Below are 22,258 nucleotides of genomic sequence, written 5' to 3'. Positions count from 1 at the left end.
ACTCCCCTCTTCACAACGCTCACTTGGTCAAAAGTTAAAAAACGCAGTTGGCATTAAGGAACTAATTAGCATAAATCTAAAATTCTTCATAACTTGCTCAAAAATTATCATTTTTCAAAATAAAAAACCGTTATCTACATTACAGCGCCGATCACATTACGTAGGAGATAGGGCACTTATAATCTGGTGACAGAGCCGCTTTAAGCTGACTGCTCGAACGATTGGGCAGCTGAATGTCAGGTGCCCGGACAGTCAGTGAGTGCCAAGGACCCTAGAGAGAAGACAGAAGTGGTTTTCACTGCTTCTGTCTTCTCTGTACACAGAACTCACATGATTGCCGGTAGTAGGAGGATGCTGCTTGGTTTAACTAGACCCAGTGCAGTCCTAACAGTGACAGTCACTATAAGAGGGCTCATTTGCCCTGTAACTGCGGGGCAATCCCACTCAAAGTGGAAAAGTATAGTGCAAAAGAAAAGAAAAAAAATAAATATATATATATATATATATATATATATATATATATATATATATATATATATATATTGGAAGAGAAAAGCAGCACTTAGTGACTGTATAGGATGGTGCCATGCAAACCAGACCTTAGTCCAAAATGGTCCTATAGACATGTGAAGAAATGATCGCAGCACTCCAATAGGTCGATGTCAAAAAAAAATGTGGTTTATTGTTCCTTGTTTCAAAGGGTAAGCTACGTTTCAGTCCTCTCACAGAACCTTTTGCAAGCTGTAAATATATATATTTTTCTTTTCTGACCTTTAACCCCTTCAGGACACAGCCTGTTTTGTCCTTGTGGCACAGCAGATTTTCTCAAATCTGACGTGTCACTTTATGTGGTAAGAACTCCGGAATGCTTATACCTATCCAAGCGATTGTGAGATTGTTTTCTCGTGACATATTGTACTTTATGATAGTGGAAACATTTGATCGATAAATTAAATATTTGTGAAAAAAAAACAAAATTTTGAGAAAATGTGCTAAAATGTGCATTTTTCTAAATTTAAATGTATCTGCTTGTAAAACAAATAGTAATAACCACACAAAATAGTCACAAGTTACCATTTCCCATATGTCTACTTTATATTTTCATCATTTTTTGAACATCCTTTTATTTTTCTAGGACGTTACAAGGCTTAGAACTTTAGCAGCAATTTCTCACATTTTAAAGATAATTTCAAAAGGCTATTTTTACAGGGACCAGTTTAGTTTTGAAGTGGTTTTGAGGGCCTTATGTATTAGAATCCCCCAATAAATCACCCCATTTTAAAAACTGCACCCCTCAAAATATTCAAAACAGCATTCAGAAACTTTCTTAACCCTTTAGGCGTTTCACATGAAATAAAGCAAAGTAAAGGGGGAATTTACAAATGTCTTTTTTTTGCCGAAATTCATTTGTAATAAAAAAAATTGTGTACCACAGAAGGTTTTACCAGAGAAATGCAACTCAATATTTATTGCCCAGGTCCTGCAGTTTTAGGAATATTCCACATGTGGCCCTAGTGTCCTACTGGACGGAAGCACCGGCCTCAGAAGCAAAAGAGCACCTACAGGATTTTGGGGCCAGCTTATTTTTAGATGATATTTTAGGCACCATGTCAGGTTTGAAGAGGTCTTGTGGTGCCGAAACAGTGGAAACACCCGAGAAATGACCCCATTTTGGAAACTAGACCCCTCAAGGAATTTATCTAGGGGTATAGTTAGCACTTTGACCCCACAGGTCTTTTGCTATATTTATTGGAGTTAGTCTGGGAAAATGAAAACCTACTTTTTTTCTGAAAAAAACATAGAAATTTGTAATATTTACAAGGAATAAAGAAGAAAATGCACTCCAACATTTGTAAAGCATCTTCTCCCAATTACAGAAATACCCCATATTTCCCCTGGAGGGAACAAAACAGTGGAAACCCCACAAAAGTGACCCCATTTTGGAAACTAGACCCCTCAAGGAATTTTTCTAGGGGTATAGTGAGCATTTATACCACACAGGTTTTTTGCAGAATTTAGTAGAATTAGGCCGTGAAAATGAATATAAACATTTTTGGCCACTAAAATGTTGAATTTTTTCATTTTCACAAGGGATAAAGGAGAAAAAGTCGCCCTAAATTTGTAACGCAATCTCTCCCGAGTATGACAATACCCCACATGTGTTAATTTATTTTAATAGAAATTAATTAACCTTTGCAGGACTGAACCTTTTTTGCTTTTCCATTTTAGTTTTTCACTTCCCGCCTTCCAAACGCCATAACTTTTTTATTTTTCCATGAATTGGAGCGGTGTGAGGGCTTATTTTTGGCGGGACGAGCTGTAGTTTTTATTGGTACATACAACTTTTTGATCAGTTTTTATTACATTTTAGGCCTCAAGAGCACGTTCGTGTGCATGCGGCCTTATTTAGAACTTTGGTGACCAAAAAACAGTGATTTTGGCGTTTTAAATGCTTTATTTCTTACGGCGTTTATAATGCGCTATAAATAACACTTTTACTTTATTCTGCGGGTCGGTACGATTACGGCGATACCATATGTATATAGTTTTTTTTATGTTTTGCAGCGTTTGCCCAATAAAATCACTTCTTTATAAAATAATTTATTTTCTGTGTCACCGTATTCTGAGCCGTAACTTTTTTGCGGGACAGGTTGTAGTTTTTATTGGTACTATTTTGGGGTACATGTGACTTTTTGATCACTTTTTATTCTATATTTTGCTGGGTGGTGACCAAAAAAATAGTGATTCTGACATTGGTTTTTTTTGCGGCGTTCACCGTGCGGTAAAAACAACATTATAGTTTTATAGGTCGTTACGAACGCGGTGATACCAAATACGGGTACTGTTTTTAACGTGCTAATTTTTTCCCTATAATAAGAGACTTATTATAGGAAAGAAAAATCTTTTCTTTTTTACACTTTTGTAAAAAACTTTTTTATTAACTTTTTACACTTTCTTTTTTTATCTGCAGCTCTGATCACTGCTAGAATACATTACACTACCTAGGTAGTGTAATGTATTCCAACTGTCAGTGTGACGTCACAGTCACTCTGAGGCTGGGTTCACACGACCACGTTACGTCCGTAATGGACGGAACGTAATTCGGCCGCAAGTCCCGGACCAAACACACTGCAGGGAGCCGGGCTCCTAGCATCATAGTTATGTACGATGCTAGGAGTCCCTGCCGAACAACTGTCCCGTACTGTAATCATGTTTTCAGTACGGGACAGTAGTTCCACGGAGAGGCAGGGACTCCTAGCATCGTACATAACTATAATGCTAGTAGCCCGGCTCCCTGTAGTGTGTTCGGTCTGGGACTTGCGGCCGAAACACGTTCCGTCCATTACGGACGTAACATGGTCGTGTGAACCCAGCCTGACAGTTAGTCTACGAGGACCAGTAGAGGCTGGTCCTCGTAGGCTCCATACATGGCAGACCCGGGGGCCGTTGTCTGGCCCCCGCGTGCCATCACAAGCATCAGCAGCCCCCACAATTGCATGGGGGCTGCTGATGTGTTACAAACCCCCAACATGCAGAGATTGCAATCGAGCTCCGCATTTAACACGTTAATTGCCTAAATCAGCGGCAATGAGCAGTGTGCACCGGGAACTGCGCAGTAACTGTACGTCCCCGTGAGCCAAGACACTGGCCACATGGACGTACAGTTGCGTTGTGGTGCGCCTAGGGGTTAAGGGACAGGCCATAATAAAAAATAAAAAAAGTAATGAACAAAAATTAAATAAACGTTACAGAAGATACAGATGCCAAAAATAAAAATAAAAAGTATTTTTTAGGGTAACACTATTATAACCAAGCAAAATGGGCTTAAAAAATTAAAACAAAAAAAAAATACATTTTCTAACTTTTTTTTTTTCCCAACCTATAAGGGCTCATGCACAGGACCGTATTTGTACAGCCGCAAATTATACACATTTTTGCGGACCCATTATTTTCTATGGCCCGATGCACACAACCGTGATTTACACAGATCGGTGCAGGGGCCACAAGTCTGGACAAGTAATTTTACGGTCCCAATTTACCAATACTGGTAAATTGTTGTGGATCAGAGTTTGGATGAAACCTGGATACACAACAAGGATTATTTGCGGTCCAAGGCACCGCAACGGACCAGTGGTATTGTGGACTGCAAAACCAATACTGTCGGGTCTATGGGGCCTTTAATCTAAAAAAAGCAAAAATCATATGTATGAAAAGAAGAAATTAATTACGGAATGTTAATTTTTTTTAGCAAAAATCGCATCGCTGGGCCAACAAATATAAACGTTTTAGCGGTTTAGCTAAAGCTTGCTACAAAACGGCTGAACTGTGCCTCATCCTGATCCGTTTAATTGTGGTATCATTTACCGCCCCCCCCCCTCCTTTTATCTTTACTTCTCATTGTAAGGGCTAGCTCACACAGGGTATTTTGGTGCTGTTTTTGACACGCAAACCGTGTCGGAAACAGCACCAAAAAAAGCCCGAAATCACCTCCCATTGATTTCAATGGGAGGCGGAGGAGGTTTTTTTCCCGCGAATGGAAAAAAAACCCCTCGTGGGGAAAAAGAAGCGACATGCCCTTCTAAGGGCGTTTCAGTCTCTGACCTCCCATTAATATCAATGGGAGGCAGAGATCGCATTTTTTGCCCGCGGCGCTCAACGACCGTGGGCAAAAAAAAAATAAGAATCTGCCGACAGGTCAAAATCTGCGTGAACAACGTGCAATTACAGGCTGAACGTTTGAGGTACGAAAGGGCGCAATGGACTTAAACCTACATGACACGCAGCAAACGTAATCTTTTTTCCAAATTAAACAACCATCTCACGTAGAATAGCTGCACTAAATGAACACAGTAGCTGTGGGAGACCGTGAAACTCCCTGGGTATGCAAACAAATACACTATCGCACATGATGATACACTACAAGAACTGGCCTACAAGCAAGAATCAAAAAAAAAAAAAAAAAAGTGCAGCTTCTATAAAGAAGAGATACAGGTACATTATCAGGACAGGCATACTTGTCATAACATACCCCCCCCATCTGATCCTGATGACTAGAATGCATCATACAATGCAGCTACATGCCACTTCGGAGTTGTATGGAGCCATATTACTGCATCTATTATAGCCCGCCTGAACCTATGTAAGCCTCTGGATTCATACAGAGCTATACGGAGGGCTGTCAGATTCGTTAAGTCTGATAGAAATAATAAATAGCGCCATGTTCCATTAGATGCCATATTACCGACCTATTCTCCCGTAGAAGAGGGACCATATGGCAACACACATAGCGGCAGGTACTCTGAACTTGGGTGGCAGCAGCACATTTCTAGGCACAATGGCTACCTGTCTGCTGAGATTTGTCTAGCCCTGTACAATGCTACTATATAAGAGGACCCGTCACTTTTTTTATATATTCCTTGCCTGTATTCAGCAGGTGTACAGTGAGGTCTAGACAACGGTATTGGCTATGTATCTCAGTGCACCTGAATGGTGAGGTCAATGTTCAGAAAAATACGAGTCTTCGAGCTTGACCACACGTAGCGGAATTGCTGCATATTTTCCGTACGGAGTTGGACAGAAAATACGCAGCAGAATACAATAGCAGCAAAGCGGGCGAGATTTAACAAATCTCATCCACACCCTGCGGAAAAATTCAGAGCAGAATTTGACCTGCGTTGCGTATATTTCAGACCGCAGCATGTCCATTCCTGCTGCAGAAAGTGGAATGAATTGCTAAGTTTTGAAGAGGAGAGGTCACCATCTCCCAGCATGGTGAAAAACGCCGCAAAACCCGCGCCATTTTCTGCAGTAAAAACGCAGGAAACGGTGCGTTTTTGCCGCAGCGGAAAGTCTGCAGAATTCTGTTACATGTGGACAATCTCTTACAATACGTGTCACTCAATACTGGGTCGTCCAAACTGCAACTTGGCCGAGAATCTTATCCTCTAACCGATGGGTGTCTCCTTGGCTCCAGTAGTACTATGTGGAAACCTTGTCAGATAGCAGGCTGCATTAGACCTTGTTCTCACAGTGCAGTTTTACATGTGAGTTTTCTAGCCAACTCCAGGAATGCATTATATATATATATTATATATATATATATATATATATATATATAAAAAGAATGAATAAAAGATCTACCACTGGTCTTGGCTGAAGAAAACTGCATACTGGGAGGGTAGCACTCATGTACTACACCTGTAATGAGCCGGGTAAATCCACATAGACGGTGCGAAAACAAATATATATATCTCACAACTGGTCATATATCCAGTAAAGTATGCAAAGAACGTTTACTATATAGATAGGAAAGTACATTAGAGTTTCACGCCACCACACAACTTCTAGCAACAAGGGACTGTTCACATTTTCAGTTTCCCAACATTCCACATTCCAGTTTCCCAACGCTTCCTTGTAGTTGGACAAGTCCACAAGAATGTCTATCAATAAAAACATCTGGCCATGAAGAGTACAGCAAGGTAAACCGGTTACAGCATAACCAAAACACTAAAATAATGCACCAAATCTATAAAGGGAACGTAACCACACCATGACATAAAATAAACATAGAACAACAATGGTGACATAGGGTTGATGTGGACATAGGCATAGACAAACATCCATTTGGGTATACTCAGTGACAGCTCACCCTCATACCCTAGAAAGACTCTTGGGTTCATCATCTTCCTATAAAGTAGCCATTCAACGCTGTCAGCCCTATATGACAAATAGATAGTCCCCTCCCCCACTAATCCCAATAAAGTACAGGAACATGAAACCTAAAAGTGAAACGGAACAAAACGATCTTTGCTCAAGGTGCAATCTCACTAAGCAATGCGTAACTAGAAAGCTTCTATACAATCGGTTGTCATCCAGTAAAAACAGATTACGTCAGATTAAAAGGAGGTTGTCGGAGATGTCAACATCTTCCCCAAAAGACCTTAATCCAGATAGAAATGGAAAAATAAAAAGCCAACTTACCGTTAAAAATGTCTCCTGCCATCCCCCACACTCCGGTGCGGCGACTAGGGCACAGTGTAGTTACCTCACATGACTGCGTCGTCCAATTGCTGCCACCCAGGGTCCCTGCCGCCTAGTCGTCGCATCAGAGAGTGGGAACAGAAGAATTGTAGCAGTAAGTATAGTAGACAGATAGAGGGTTAACCATTTGGGGGAAAGCGTCCACCCTGTGCAGCTATACTACCTGACAGTACAAGGATAGGTCTGTATTTGCTGCGTGACCAGGGCAGCGATAAGTACAGGAGTAGATGCGGAACACTAAGAAGTAGAGAGGTTAATGATTAGATATTCTACAAAGTTACAGTCCACCACCAACCCGACTACAGAGACTCACTAGACTGGGCCTATATACACACATAGCAGACAATGTAGATCACGGATACCCCATTATAAAACCGCACTACCATAACCATGCGTGTGACAGCCTCACATAATCTCTGGGTCTCCTGGCAGCCGGGCTCCTCCTCCAAGGACAAGCCGCCTATGACTGGCCAGACGCAGGCCTAAGCCTCGGTCTTTCCTGAAAGTTAGAGCCCAACACTGTCGGACAGGTGTAATGAATGAGTACTGAAGGTCGCCACCGTGGACTCCATGAGGGGCAGAGCCAGGCCTCATCCGTGGAGATCGCCCTCACCGTCCACTCTCCCCACAACGTAGTGTCTTACACAGGTCAGACATTGAATTCTCCCGACATAAAGTAGCTTACCCCGGCAACAAGTGTCCGGGACGGAACCTCACATGACATGAACCCCATGTCTGACACTTCCGGCCACCCATTCACATCAATGGTCCGGCTGTCAGTGCCACTCACCATACACAGTCATAGCTACGTACCGGTCTGTGCCCGTCACACTACACACACACCGGGAACTCAGGAGAAGTGAGGCTAGACAAGGCTGCCGGGCTCAGACACTACAGAGCTAGACGTTTCTAGTGCCCGGTATGATGTGTTGCCTCACGGACACTCCAAACTACTCCCGCCGCTGTACCGCCTATGGGTGGCTTTCCGGATAGTCCCTTCCCCATAACTCCACAGCCTCCCGGCCTCCAATCCCCAACCCCGGCACTCACATTGCTGTGCTTATCGATGGCCTGCAGCAGCCTCTCCCTGATCTCCCGCGGGGATACCGGAGCCGCTGTCATTGCCTCTGTCCGGGGATCACTGCGGAGGGCGGCGCGGCATGTTCCCGGGGAGGGAGGGACACAGTGGCCCGGGCACCGGGAGCGCAGGACACCGGAGACTCCCAGGCGCGTCTCTCCAGCTGGAGTCGAGCGACCGGGAGCCCCGAGGCACGACGGGAAATCCGCCGCCGCACGCTTTGTGACGTCACTGAAGCGACGTACTTGCGTCACAATTCCTCTGGGCAGCACGCACGTCACGTACGTACGTATGCACGTATCTTCTCCCCTCCCCCAACAGGAAGTGTCAGGAACAGCATGTAACTGTCAATAGTGATGTTTGCCCATTTCTTCTCCCCCCTTCCGGTTTCATAGAGAGGCCGCTCATTAGAACTTTGTACAGAAAACATAACATGTATGCATGTGCCAGCCGAATCCCTGACACGTTGCTGCACGGTTACCACTTCTTTATGAATGTGCCATAGGTTATAAATATATGTTACAAGTTGTGTTAATAAACATTAAAATGTAACGAAATAAATAATTTTCTTCAATGCTGATATATGACCACTTTCATTTTACATGACTAGAGGCTGAGGCTGCACTACTGAGAGATTCTGAGTACATGTCCCCTTCCTGTATGTAAGGTGTCATCATGGAGACCTCATGTGCATAAATATCACCAAATATCTACACCCATAGTGATAGTTCTTTGTGTATAGGTGGAGACATCCGTGTACTTGGTTCTACACAAGGTCTTCATACAAACACTTCCTGACAGAAATTAGAATGGGATCTATGGCGAGCAGCATCTCTCAGTAGTGCAGGCTCAGGCTTTTGGGTGTGTAGATATGAAGTGCTTTATACAGGTTTACTATACAATAAAAGGGCCTTTTAAAAATGAATTGTTATTCATAGTATTGTATTGCGGGAAACAAAGCCGCATCACAATAACATACAAAAACAGTACAAAGCACAACAACTTATAAAACGGACAGATTTAGTCTTAAAATACAAGCCGTTTGTTTTCTTAAAGAAACAGTTTTAGGAAAAAACGAAATGGTTTCTATGGAAAACCGTGCCATGGTACCGAAAAAACTGTTTATACAAATGTTTTACAATATGAACAGCTAAGCCGGTTATGATGGACTGTGAACGCAGCAAATAGGACACGTTGCCACTAGAAAACAACGTAGACATAAACCAAGAGCTGCAGATTAAAAAAATCTCATTTAATGCAGCAGAAAAACATAACAACCTGCATGTGTACAACCCCTTACATTAGGAAGTGCTTGATCGGAGTTCATAGCGCAATTTAGGGTAGGTTTTGCCTTCGCCTTAAAGAGGCTCTGTCACCACATTAGTGCCCGATCTCTTACATAATTAGATTGGCGCTGTAATGTAGATTACAACAGTAATTTTTATTTAGAAAAACGATCTATTTTCACCAAGTTATGAGCGATTTTAGCTTTATGCTAATGAGTTTATCAATAGACAACTGGACGTGTTTTTACTTTAGACCAAGTGGGCATTGTGGAGAGGAGTGTATGACGCTGACCAATCAGTGACCAATCAGCGTCATACACTTCTCTTCATTCATTTACTCTGCACATAGCGATATAGCTATATCGCTATGTGCAGTCACATAAACATACTATAACGTTACTCAAGTGTCCTGACAGTGAATAGACATTACCTCCAGCCAGGACATGATGTGTATTCAGAATCCTGACACTTCTCTGTGAGTTACAGCATGTCCGTGACCAATCAGTGTCATGCACTTCTCTCCATTCATTTATACAGCACATAGTGATATAGCTATATCGCTATGTGCAGTCACATAAACATACTATAACGTTACTCAAGTGTCCTGACAGTGAATAGACATTACCTCCAGCCAGGACATGATGTGTATTCAGAATCCTGACACTTCTCTGTGAGTTACAGCATATCCGTGACCAATCAGTGTCATACACTTTTCTCCATTCATTATTCAGCACAAAGTGATCCTGCGTTGTTCACTATGTGCTGTCACATACACCCACATTAACATTACTGAAGTGTCCTGACAGTGAATAGACATCACTTGCAGCCATGACGTGATGTCTATTCACAATGCCGACACTTCGCTAACGTGTGTGTGGGAGATTTAGGCTGGATTCACACGAGCATGTTCGGTCCATAAAGGATGGGACGTATTTCAGCCGCAAGTCCCGGACTGAACACACTTGCAGGGAGCCAGACTCCTAACATCATAGTTATGTACAACGCTAGGAGTCCCTGCCTCGCTGCGGGACAACTTGGACTTGCGGCCGAAATACGTCCCGTGCTTTACGGACCGAACATGCTTGTGTGAATCCAGTCTTAAAGCAAGGCAAGCGTAATCTCGTTTTAAATGACTGTTTACAGCGTAATCTCGCTTGCCTTGCTGTAAATATCACACAAACGTTACGGAGGTGTCGGGATTCTGAATAGACATCACGTCCTGGCTGGTAGTGATGTCTATTCACTGTCAGGACGCGTGCGTGTGGATCTAGAAAGATCATTGGTCAGCATCATACACTTCTCTCCACAACGCCCACTTGGTCAAAAAGTAAAAACACGCCCAGCTGTCTATTAAGAAAGACATTGGCATAAAGCTAAAATGGGTCATAACTCTGTCAAAAATGATCGTTTTTCTAAATAAAAACCACTGCTGTTATCTACATTACAGCACCGATCACATTATTGTATGAGATACGGCACTTATTATGTGGTGACAGAGCCTCTAAGTTGGGGGTTGGAGTAATACAGAAAACTCCACATGCAGCTTTCAAATACACGTTTCTATAGTAAAAGTTTGAAGAGAACATGTTATGTGGAAATTTCAATCTGATCTGCGGGCAGCAAGTCATAGAGCAGACGAAGTGAAGTAGATATTTAGTTTTGTGTAAAAAACCCCCCCCCCCCCAAAAAAAACCAGCATAACTTGTAATTTATAGATTTAATCTCCCTCTCTCTCTAGGCTCAAGAGTCCAATGGGCGGTCCTACTCAGTGATTGACGGCTAGGTATGTATGCTCATACTGGGAAGGCTGTCAATCACTGAGTGAGACCGCACACCGGACTCCTAAGCCTAGAAATAGCAGGCATTTAAATGAATAAAATGACAAATTATCATGAATCTTATCCACAAAACTTTATATCAATCTGCTCAGCTCCCCCTGCTCTATAACATGCTGCCTGCCCGCACTGCTAAAACAGTCAAATTCCATATTTCTTAAAGAGAAGCTATTATGTTAAAATTGAAGTCTGATCAGCAAAGTGTTACTGAATGACAGTTGCTGTCAGATGTTCCTTAGCAACGGACTACAATACAGGGGTCTGTAGTCTGACGGGAAGGAGCATCTAAGGGTATGTTCACATGCAGTGAGCAAAATACGTCTGAAAATAAGGAGCTGTTTTCAGGCGAAAACAGCTCGATTTTCAGAAGTTATTTTATTTTTATTTTTTTAACAACTCGCGTTTTTTGCTGCGTTTTTTTTACGCCCGTTTTTGGAGCGGTTTTTCATTGAAAGCAATGGGCAGGTTTGCAGGCGTATTAGAGGCGTTTTTTCAGGCGGAATTCGAGGCGTAAGACCTAAAGTAGACCTGTGTGTTAACCAAAATACTCTAATCCTCTGTGAGCCCAGTCTAAGGGTATGTTCACACGGCGGGGGTCCGTAACGGCTGAAATTACGGGGCTGTTTCAGCCTGAAAACATCCCCGTAATTTCAGCCGTACCGGCATATGCAGGCGCTTGAACGCCGCGTCAATTACGGCCGTAATTAGCGCTGCTATTCATTGGAGTCAATGAATAGCGGCTCCAATTACGGCCAAAGAAGTGACAGGTCACTTCTTCTACGCGGGCGTCTATGTACGCGCCGTCATTTGACAGCGGCGCGTAAATATACGCCTCGTGTGAACAGACAAACGTCTGCCCATTGCTTTCAATGGGCAGATGTTTGTCAGCGCTATTGAGGCGCTATTTTCGGGCGTAATTCGGGGCAAAAACGCCCGATTTACGTCCGTAAATAGGCCGTGTGAACATACCCTAACAGAAATAATGTTACGAATACCATTACTACATGACTCTTTGGCCTCATGCACACAACCGTAGTGGTGTGCATAGGCGTGATTTGCGGCTCGGACGGCCACAGAGTGTCAGCGGCAAATCGCGTGCCGTGCACACGGCCACGTGCATTCATTTTTATGAGCCTGGACCGCAAAATACAGCTGTAATAAGACATGTCCTATCTTTTTGCGGTCCAGGCTCCTGGGCAATGCACGGACCGTGGAAACCACGGTCGTGTGCATGGGCCCATTAAAATGAATGGGGCCGCAATTCACTCGCAGATTTGCGGGTAAATTGCAGCCGCAAAAATAAGTTTGTGTGCATGGGGGCTTTGGGTATGTATATGTACCACGTGTGATACAATCTCAGAAAACCATGCAGCACAACCTCTCCACTTATGAACTGGTTTACAAGTTTGCTAAATGTTATTTATGGATACCAAAGAAGCAATACGAACAACAACTAGGGCAGATTTTTTTTTTCTGTTACCAAAACTTGACATTTTAAAATAGTTTAAAGTATAGCTAAATGTTCGACAAACTTCTGACATTTCATAGAGACATGTCAGAAGTTTGGATTGGTGGGGGTCCGAGCACTGTGACCCCCACCAATCGCTAGAACGAAGCAGCTGAAGCTCTCGTGTGAGCGTTCAGCGGCTTCGTGACTGTTCGGCTTTTTCCGGAAAACCGATATATCGGAGTACGGACTCATAGACTTTCTGTTGAGTCCGTACACAATACATTTATTTCCGGAAACAGCCGAACAGACATGAAGCGGCTGAGCGCTTCGTTCTAGCGATTGGTGGGGGTCTCCGTGCTCGGAGCCCCACCAATCCAAACTTCTGACAGGTCACTATGACATGTCAGAAGTTTGTCGAACGTTTAGCTACACTTTAACATATAAGTCAAGTCGGAAAGCTATTAATATAAAATCCCCTTCTCATGTAAAGTAATTACTATTTTATATTATAACTATGCCTAAAACATCAGTAAAGAGAGTACTAATCTTAACTAGGTATTCTAAAGGAGATCTCACATAAAAAGACTACGATATGCCAGCAGTCAGACGTGCAGGAGTCCCATCAGTCAGGCCCAAGAAATCTCACCAGTATGACATGACAGAGACATGTCACATAAGGTCATGTCCACACGCAACGGAATCGATGCATATTTTCCGTCCGGAGTTGCGGATGGAAAATACACAGCAGAATGCAGTAGCAGCAAAGCAAGTGAGATTTAACAAATGTCATCCACGCGCTGCGGAAAATTTCCGAGCAGAAATTGACCTGCAGTGCGTATTTTTCGTAGCGCAGCATGTCCATTCCTGCTGTGGAAAGTGCAATGAATTGCTGCGTTTTTTCAGAGGAGATATCACCATCTCCCATCATTGAGAAAAATTCGGCAAAATATGCACCATTTTCTGCAGTCAAAAATGCAGGAAATTGAGCATTTTTTGCTGCAGCGGAAAGTCTGCAACTTTTAACGGAATTGCTGCAGAAATTTTCTGCAGCGATTCCGTTACGTGTGGACAAGCCCTAAATCTTTATGTTAGGAAAACCTTTAAAACATAATTTACAGCTATGACCTATCATAGGGAACACATGCAGCAATCACTGAAAGATTAACGTGCCTTTTATGCTGGTCAACAGTGATATATTAATGTACAGAATGAAATATAGTGGATTCCATTTATTTATCCATCTAATTTGTAATGTTCTAATGCATAATGGGGAAACAAACAAACAAAAAAGTCTTGATTATAAATATTTTACCACTTGGTACCCACAACTCCTATGCAGACCTACATGTCTCCATGGTAACAGACTAAAAACAAGCCCTGCGTTGTCAGATCCTGCAGTCAGTCATCCTCCTTTCCATCTTTCCCCTACTTCTTCCTAACATACATTCGGTATGCAGTAGATTTCCCACACTATTGAAAAAGGTAAAATCTGCATGATAGATTTTCTGAGAGAATCTGCATCAAAAGCCATCAGGATTGAACATGGCCTTATAAATGGTCACGCGCCACATCTGGCGATTACATTTTGAAACAGGTAGTCAAGAAGAAGAAGAAGCAGAAGCAGCAAATAAAAAGATTCTGGTTTACAAGTTTACTTTCTTTACAAATAAATCATTTACAAAGATTTTTTGACCCACAATAGATTGTTAAAAGATCATTCAGGGTGAAAAAACAAACAAACATTGGTCTGCTTTCACTTAAGACTTCTAGAATATTGTAGTTTGGACTTCTATGGTCATTATGTAAAATATACAAAAGGAACGTGAGCAGTGGAAAACATAAAATGAATGATAGCTATGCACTGAAACAAAAAGCACTGTATAAACTAGCCATGTACTGCTCTTAAAGGGAACCCGTCACCAGAATTTCACCTATTAAACCAGCAAGACCTAGTGGCAGTGGGTGAAACATCATTTTTATGGAACCTATAATTCTCTTCTAAGTGGGTTCTGTGCCGTATGCTAATGAGCATGAAAGAATCATATCTCCGTTTGAAAAGAGTCATATCTTCATTCCTCAAGCCTTTCCAAGTTAACCCCGCCTCCTGACTTTTGATTGACAGCTCCTCGCACACACAAAATCCCACGCATCGATGTCCTGTTCTGGTGCATGCGCACAACGGGACACCATAGCGGCATATGCGCAGTAACTAGATTTTGGAGCATACATGACGGGCTCTCTCAAATGAGATTTCGGCATTCAGGGCAAGACAGTTTTCGGCGGTGGAAGAAGAGGAACGAAAAAGACTGACAGATTTTTCAAATAAAACAGCACGAAATGTTTGCAAACTGTTATTTATGGTCGGAGGAGTTTAGGAGAGGGGATAACGGCAAACTTTTGACAGCAGCGGCCAGTGAGTAGAATTCAATAGTTGAAATACTGATGACATGTTCCCTTTAAAGACCAGCTATACAAAAGAACATCACTATTTAGTGTCATCTTCAGGAAGACATTCAGAATTAAGTTGTAGAAAATGTTTGTGCCTCTGCAAATATACTTTCATACTTGTATGTATCATACCGTTTCTGGCTACAGCTAACAATACCATCATATTGAGGAATGGCAGGAGGTCCCATGTAGGAATCGTGTTTTTCTGGAGTATATTAGATATTTTTAAGCTAAAGTCATAAAATAGTCCAAATATATACAATTCTACAGATCGCCATTATATGCAAATAATCTAGGCCTAGGTGAGAACTATGGAAATTAAGGATGGGTATCAGAGATTGTTGATGGTTGTAGGGTAGAAAAAGCCAAAGCGCCAAACAGAAAGATTCCTAGGTCTACAATGTTTATTTATGATCCAAACAGCCTGAAAGGAAGAAAATAAGAGAATTAAAACACGCATGTACGCAGTATTATTTTTATACAATAGAAATAAGTTGCAAAGTCATATTTGGCCCGAAAGTCCTGGATAATGGCCAAATACTCATAATACATTCAAGGTGGAGAAACACTGGGCTAACAATCTGGCTATAAAGTGGATACCGCTCAAAAACAGTACACAATAGATGCAAAATATCAAAGTGAGAACATCATATAGCCACACGGTGGCTTTTTTTCACAGCTCCAGGAGCTATTCTCTGTAGGGCAATATTAAATGGTTACTAACTTTTCATAACACTTATGATAATCTAATAGTATACCTGATATGTCAACTTTGTAATTTACTTACTGTTAAAATTTAGTTTTATTCATGCAAATTCTGAGTGAAGTTACTGCCACTAGGTGTCTCCCTTCCTGTAATCTGCTGTACACCCCCTGTTGTCAAGAAAAATCTGTCCCTAGTTATAGAGCAGAGGAGACAGACTGCAGGAAGTGGGGGTGTCTCTCTTCACAGCCTGCCCATAAAAGTTTATGTGGAGGGGGAGCAGGAGGAGGGAGCCGAGTGAGACACAGACACATTGCCCATAGAAATCTGTGGAGAAGGGAGGGGAAGCAAATTGAGGGAGCAGGAGCAGAGAGGAGACACAGGCTGCTGGTAAGTGTTATTTTTTACCCCAGTGCTGGACTCTCAGCTATACTGTTGCTTACAGCTATATAATGTCCTCTATGCTACTTCTATGTATATGATAGATACAGATAGGAGAGCAGGATTCTCCTTTTCTTTTTGGCCCTGTTCACACAGTTGTTTGCAGGCAGAAAAATCTGCCTCAAAATCCCTTCAGATATTCAGAGGCAGATTCTGACCTGCCTGCAAGTTCTTGCCGCGATTTTCGCCCGCGGCCGTTGAGGGCAAAAAATGCTGCGAAAAGTGCTTTCTCTGCCTCCCATTAATTTCAATGGGAGGTCAGAGGCGAAACCGCGGCAAGTAGGAGCATACCGCTTTTTTTTTTTTTTTTTACCGCAAGCGGTTAAACATCGCAGCGCAAAATCGCCTCCCATTGAAATCGATGGGTAGCAGAAAAAGCATTTTTCGGCCGAAAAACAATTGAAATCAACGAGAAGCAGTTTCGGACATTTTCTTTGCCGCGGACTCGGACGCGGTTTCCGTGTCAAAATCAGCGTAGAGAAATTCGATGTGAACAGGGCTTTTGTGTGTGGTGTATGGAAAACATGGTCAGCTAGGCTCCACCCACTAGCTCAGGAAAAAGTAACAATTAGGCCTTATTCACACGAACGTGCATTTTGTGTGCGCAAAAACGCAGCGTTTTGCGCGCGTTGCAGTTCCATGTGTCATCAGTGAATGGTGCGTGGCTGCGTGATTTTCACGCATATGCCATCCTTATGACACGCGGTTTTGAGGTTTAGAAAAAGAAATGAAGGAAGTGCTTTTATTTTTTTCCTTCATTTCTTTATCTACTGTTGCGCGAATCACGTGCGATACACGGAAGTATAGGACATGTCGTGAGTTTTACGCAGCAGACACACGCTGCATGAAAATCACGGAATGTCTGAACGGCCCCATTGGCTAACATAGGTCCGTGCGACGCGCGTCATTTTCACGTGCGTACCACGGACGCTAAACACGTTCGTGTGAATAAGGCCTTAGAGAGAACCTGTAGAGGGCTAAACTGCTAAAAAAATAAAATATGCCATATATAAGTCATAATGACAAGATATAGGGTTATTCCTCGTGTACACATGGCAGTTCTATGGGTGTATTCACACGGCCGTGAAAGCTGTCCGTCAAAAAATAGCACGTCTTATTTTTGCCCGTTTTGACGGCCCCACAGAAGTCGATAGATCAGTATTTACCGGCCTTTTTTTTTTTTTTTTAGGAAACAATCCTTGTAACGGCCGGTAAAAACCGATCCTGGCCGACGATTCCCCGCACACAGCGCTACTTTGAGAGCTGAGCCCAGGGAAGCCCTTGACATTACTATCCCTATATGGACAGTAATGTCGGGCTTTCAACTGAATTCCACTATTGGAGAAGCCCGTGGCATTACTGTCCATATATGGACAGTGACGTCAGTGGCTACCTCAGGAAACTCCTACCAGAGCGGAATCCCTGGCAGACGCTCTGGTCAGGGGATTCCGCTACTGGAGAACCCCTGCCGTCACGGTCCATATATGGACAGAGACATCAGGGACTCCCTCTAGGAGTGAAATCCCCGGCCAGAGAGATTCCGCTCCTACAGGGAGCTATCGACAGGGGGTAGGTGCCATTTATGGCCAGGGGGCGGATGCTATCTACATGTGGGGGTGCCATCTACAGTGGGAGGGTGGTGCTATATGGGAATGTGACACTATCTACAGGGGACACTTGTGCTATCTACATGGGCACTGTGACACTGAGGGCATTGGCACCATCTGTAGTGGGCACTGTGGCAAAATCTACAGGGTCATTGCAGCACTAGCTACATGGGAATTGTGGTGTTTTCAGGGAATTTGGACACTAAAAAGCAACAAATTAAATCCATTCTTTTTTTTTTAACAGCCATGAAAAACAAATGGCAGACAGATGACAAATGGCCATTAAAAATGGACAGAGGGACTGGAAATGGATGAAAATTTGGAGACACACGGATGCAAAATGGCCATGAAAAAATTACAGTTGATCAGTTTTTAATGGCAATTTTTTTTCACGGTCGTGTGAATATAGCCTTATTGTGTTTTTTCACTTACTTTAATGGTTTGTTGATAAACACTTAATCAATGTTCAAACCCCTAACAATATCAAATATTTTATCAATATAAAGAAGAACTCCCAGATTACTTTTTTTTAAAATCTTTTGCTCAGTTTCTAATGGATGCAACTCTGACTCTCCGAATTATACAGCGTCTCCAGTGTGACCGGAAGTCAGGGAAACTATACCGGTTGTGTTGGTCATGCAAGTTGCAAGACTAAGAAATTTGAGAATGAGAAATCAACGTTTAATGCCCCCGGCGCTGCGGTCATAAGTGCTCCAGAGGCGACCTCCTGGTGTTAAAGTGCTCTGGGGTCTCCACATTGAACACTGACAGCCCCTCCCCTTTTAGTGACCGCTCTAGCGTCTAATCAAGAGATCTCTGGATCCATCATTCAGACCAGAGGGGAGGGGCTGGCAGTGTTCAGTTTAGAGAGCCTGGAGCACTTGAACATCAAGGGGTCGCCACCGCGGCCCTTGCGATTTCGGGTCCAGGGGCATAGAAAGTAGATTTCTCAGCCATGCAACTTGCATGACCGACACAACAGGTATTGTTGCACTTGTTTCTCTATCGGTTGCATCTATTAGCAGTTCAAGCAATTTCCAGTTATATGGCAAGTATATGTATGGTTCTACATTTAATAAAGATACATAGGAATACTGCAATGACCCTGCCAAGATCCTGTCTGGTGCTCAAGGGGTCTTGACAGAGTATATACTGGTTAGCACTGTGATCGCGCTTTAGAGATTTGTTAATAACATAACAGACTGCCACAGATACATTATGATGTGAATGAACTAATCAAACATTTTGTTCCCAATACTATTCATACTTACACAATCATACAAAACATCATAAAAATGTTCCACATTGCGATAAAAATCCTGAAGTAGCGTAAACTGAGCAGAAATTCTCGAATATTGTCACCTGGAAAATACATACCAAGTAAGATTAGTGTTAGTTTGAGATTTGAAAAAAAAAAAAAAAAAAGGGAAGAGGGGAACAAACACAATGGGACTAGAAGATGCCAGACTATTCAGCACAGAATAGAAAACGAAAGCCATAATCTGATGGCGACAGTGACTACTCCTTGAGGGGAATCCCCGTTGCCAACCCTGGCCGGGGATTCCGCTCCAGGAGTAGCCACTGACGTCACCGTCCATAAATGGACCGTAACGTCAAGGGCTTCCCTGAGCACAGCGCTTAAAAGCGAGGTGCCCGTGGAGTCCTTGGCGAGCAGAGGAGCTCTCTCTGCTCCGAACTAATTCTGAAGCAGGGAGGTGATGGTTCCCGGCTTCAGAATTAGTTTGACAGCGGGACATACCCCCGGGACACCGCCCGGAATCCGGGACTGACCCGCTGAATCAGAGATGGTTGAGAGGTATGAATACGTGTTTTTTTGCTCATATATATATATATATATATATATATATATATATATATATATATATATATATATATATATATATATATATATATATATGGTAGAGCAGCAATGTGCTCCAGTATTGTGAAGTAAAGAATGCTTACCGATATACACATGCAGACATCAGTACCCTATAAAGATGATGATGATAATATTTTAGATAGATCTGCATGTTCTCAACATTATTCCCACCTATGTAGGGAACCCCTTTAAAGGGAAACTGTCCCGTCAAACATGCAGTCTGATCTGCGATCATCATATTATAGAGCGGGAGGAGTTGAGCAGATTGCTAGATTTGTGTGAAAGGATACGTGATAACCTGTAATAGATGATTTAAGTGTCACGGCCGTGGTCACGGACCGCCGCCGTTCTTTACCGTCGGCTGGCCCTGCTCCCACTGATAAGATGCACGTGCGCGGTCCTGACCTTAAAGGGCCAGCACGCGCATATGTTTAAAGTTCCCTAATCAACGCCTACCCATCCTGGACTATAAGAAGAGCTCTGCCCTTCCATTCCTTGCCTGAGCGTGGTTGTAGTTTTTCCATTTCTGTATTGCAAATGGTCCCTTAGTGTTTTCCAGTTCCTGCTACCTGTATCCCCTGCCTTGTTCTGAGCCTGTGTGGTGCCTGTGTGGTACCTGAGCCGTACGTTGCCTGCTGGAATTCTCCACGTCAGCTGTCGCCTGTTCTTCTGGATACCATCCACCACGTCTGGCGCAACCCACCACCTCCAGCCCAATCTGTGCCAGAGCTCTTGCCACCATCCGGACTATCCCAGGTACCAGCGTGCTACACTCCTACCATAGACTTTGTGCGTAGACTGTGAATTGGTAAGCTGCCTCTCCGCTACGGCGGAGCGGCCTAGTGGGTCCACATACCCCTGGATCGTGACATTACCCATAGTGAGCAGAGACTTAGAGTCCAGTGGGCGGTCCTACTCAGTGATTGTCAGTTTCTGTATTTACACTCATACAGGGAAGGCTGTCAATCAATGGTTGAAACCGCCCACTGGACTCTTTAGCCCACAGTGAGCAGGGATTAAAATAAAACGAAATAAATAAAAAGCTATGTATCAATCTGCTCTGCACCTGCTGCTTTATAACAGTTGGGACGTCACGTTCAACATGACCGATTCCTTTTTAACGATTGTGTTTTGATTTTGCAAAGAATTATTACTAAATGAAACCCTTGGGGTATGTTCACACGATGAGAGGCATTTACGTGTGAAAAGACAGTGTTAACAGCTGCCTCGTTTCACACGTAAACGCTCCTCCTCGCATTTTGCGAGCCGTCTGAGACGCTCGTAAATCTTGAGCTGTGCTTCATTGAGTTCAATGAAGAACAGCTCAAATTACGTGGCAAAGAAATGTCCTGCACTTCTTTGCCGAGGCAGTCCATTTACGCGTCGTCGTTTGACAGCTGTCAAACGACGACGCGTAAATTACAGGTCGTCTGCACAGTACGTCGGCAAACCCATTCAAATGAATGGGCAGATGTTTGCCGACGTATTGTAGCCCTATTTTCAGACGTAAAACGAGGCATAATACGCCTCGTTTACGTCTGAAAATAGGTCGTGTGAACCCAGCCTTGCTGTAATCCAGAGAAAGAAAGCACACCTCTGGTATTTCGGTCACATGGATAGGTTTACATACAAGTAGGAAGAATGGCTGCATTGTTAACCTCTTACATACCACAACATATCAAGAATAAGGCATAACATATCCATACTGTGTTCTGCTTTATCACAGATCAAATGTATATAAAAAGAGGAGCATGGAACACAGGTTTATCAGAAAAATTAAGCAATCACCATTCCCTCATGAGTAGACTGGGGATATTTCCCCAATAGGATTATGTTAAGCATGCTTACATTTTATCTGTGGAACATCAAAGGAAAATTGCATTTCAACACATACAGAACAGCTCTTTAGGATAAAAGGTAGCCAAAAACTCACAGAATCCCCGAGAATAAAATACACAATCAAATGTTGTTTTTTTTATCATTAGAACATTTATGCAATATGGTTATAAGTGACAAAATACATTTATATGACTAAATGTATATCAGCATTAATCACTTGGTTACTGTAGATGCACAGATTATCAGTATGAATGCCGATTTCTGGTTGTATTCGCTAGATTATGTGCAAATCTACAACTAGATTAGGATATTAAAAGGGAATTTGTCACCTATTTCCCCCCCTGAACCGCTCACAATGCCAAGTCAGGCCTGTCTATCATTCCCATATTGACATGCCAATATGCGTCCATCAATGTGCTGGATAACGTAACTGCAGAGTTACTTCTGCATTGTTAGGGTATGTTCACACGCGGAGTCAAAAACATCTGAAAATACGGAGCTATTTTCAAGGGAAAACCGCTCCTGATTTCCTGAAACGCTATTTTCGCTGCGTTTTTCACAACCGTTTTTGGAGCTTTTTTCAATAGTCTATGAAAAACAGTTCCAAAAACGTCCCAAGAAGTGTTTTTTATATGCAGCCGCTTTAAA

General features: G+C 42.8%; 2 protein-coding genes across 4 annotated transcripts in view; both read right to left on the bottom strand.

Moving 5' to 3' along the window:
- The window catches only part of MED26 (mediator complex subunit 26), a 62,773-nt gene extending 54,420 nt beyond the window's left edge, over positions 1-8,353 (bottom strand). Inside the window, exons 1-2 of one of the 3 annotated variants that reach the window (XM_075825329.1) lie at positions 8,092-8,352; positions 6,982-7,093 (exon numbers count right to left, since the gene is read on the bottom strand). Coding sequence is in view for 2 of the 3 variants with exons in the window: in XM_075825327.1 (XP_075681442.1) it covers positions 8,092-8,163 (72 nt within the window). In the remaining variant the exon portion in view is untranslated. Of the gene's footprint in view, positions 1-6,981; positions 7,094-8,091 lie in introns of all 3 variants that reach the window. The other 2 variants (XM_075825327.1, XM_075825328.1) reach the window with 2 other exon arrangements.
- A 5,969-nt stretch (positions 8,354-14,322) lies between these two features.
- SMIM7 (small integral membrane protein 7) overlaps positions 14,323-22,258 on the bottom strand; it is a 28,909-nt gene continuing 20,973 nt past the window's right edge. Inside the window, exons 4-5 of the mRNA XM_075825326.1 lie at positions 19,161-19,251; positions 14,323-15,562 (exon numbers count right to left, since the gene is read on the bottom strand). Coding sequence (XP_075681441.1) covers positions 15,547-15,562; positions 19,161-19,251 — 107 coding nt within the window. The 3' untranslated portion in view covers positions 14,323-15,546. The remainder of the gene's footprint in view (positions 15,563-19,160; positions 19,252-22,258) is intronic.

The sequence above is a fragment of the Rhinoderma darwinii genome, chromosome 1, assembly GCF_050947455.1.
Source record: "Rhinoderma darwinii isolate aRhiDar2 chromosome 1, aRhiDar2.hap1, whole genome shotgun sequence".
NCBI classification, from domain to species: domain Eukaryota; kingdom Metazoa; phylum Chordata; class Amphibia; order Anura; family Rhinodermatidae; genus Rhinoderma; species Rhinoderma darwinii.
Note: the sequence above shows the minus strand (reverse complement) of the source record. Positions and strands in the feature narration are given on the sequence as shown.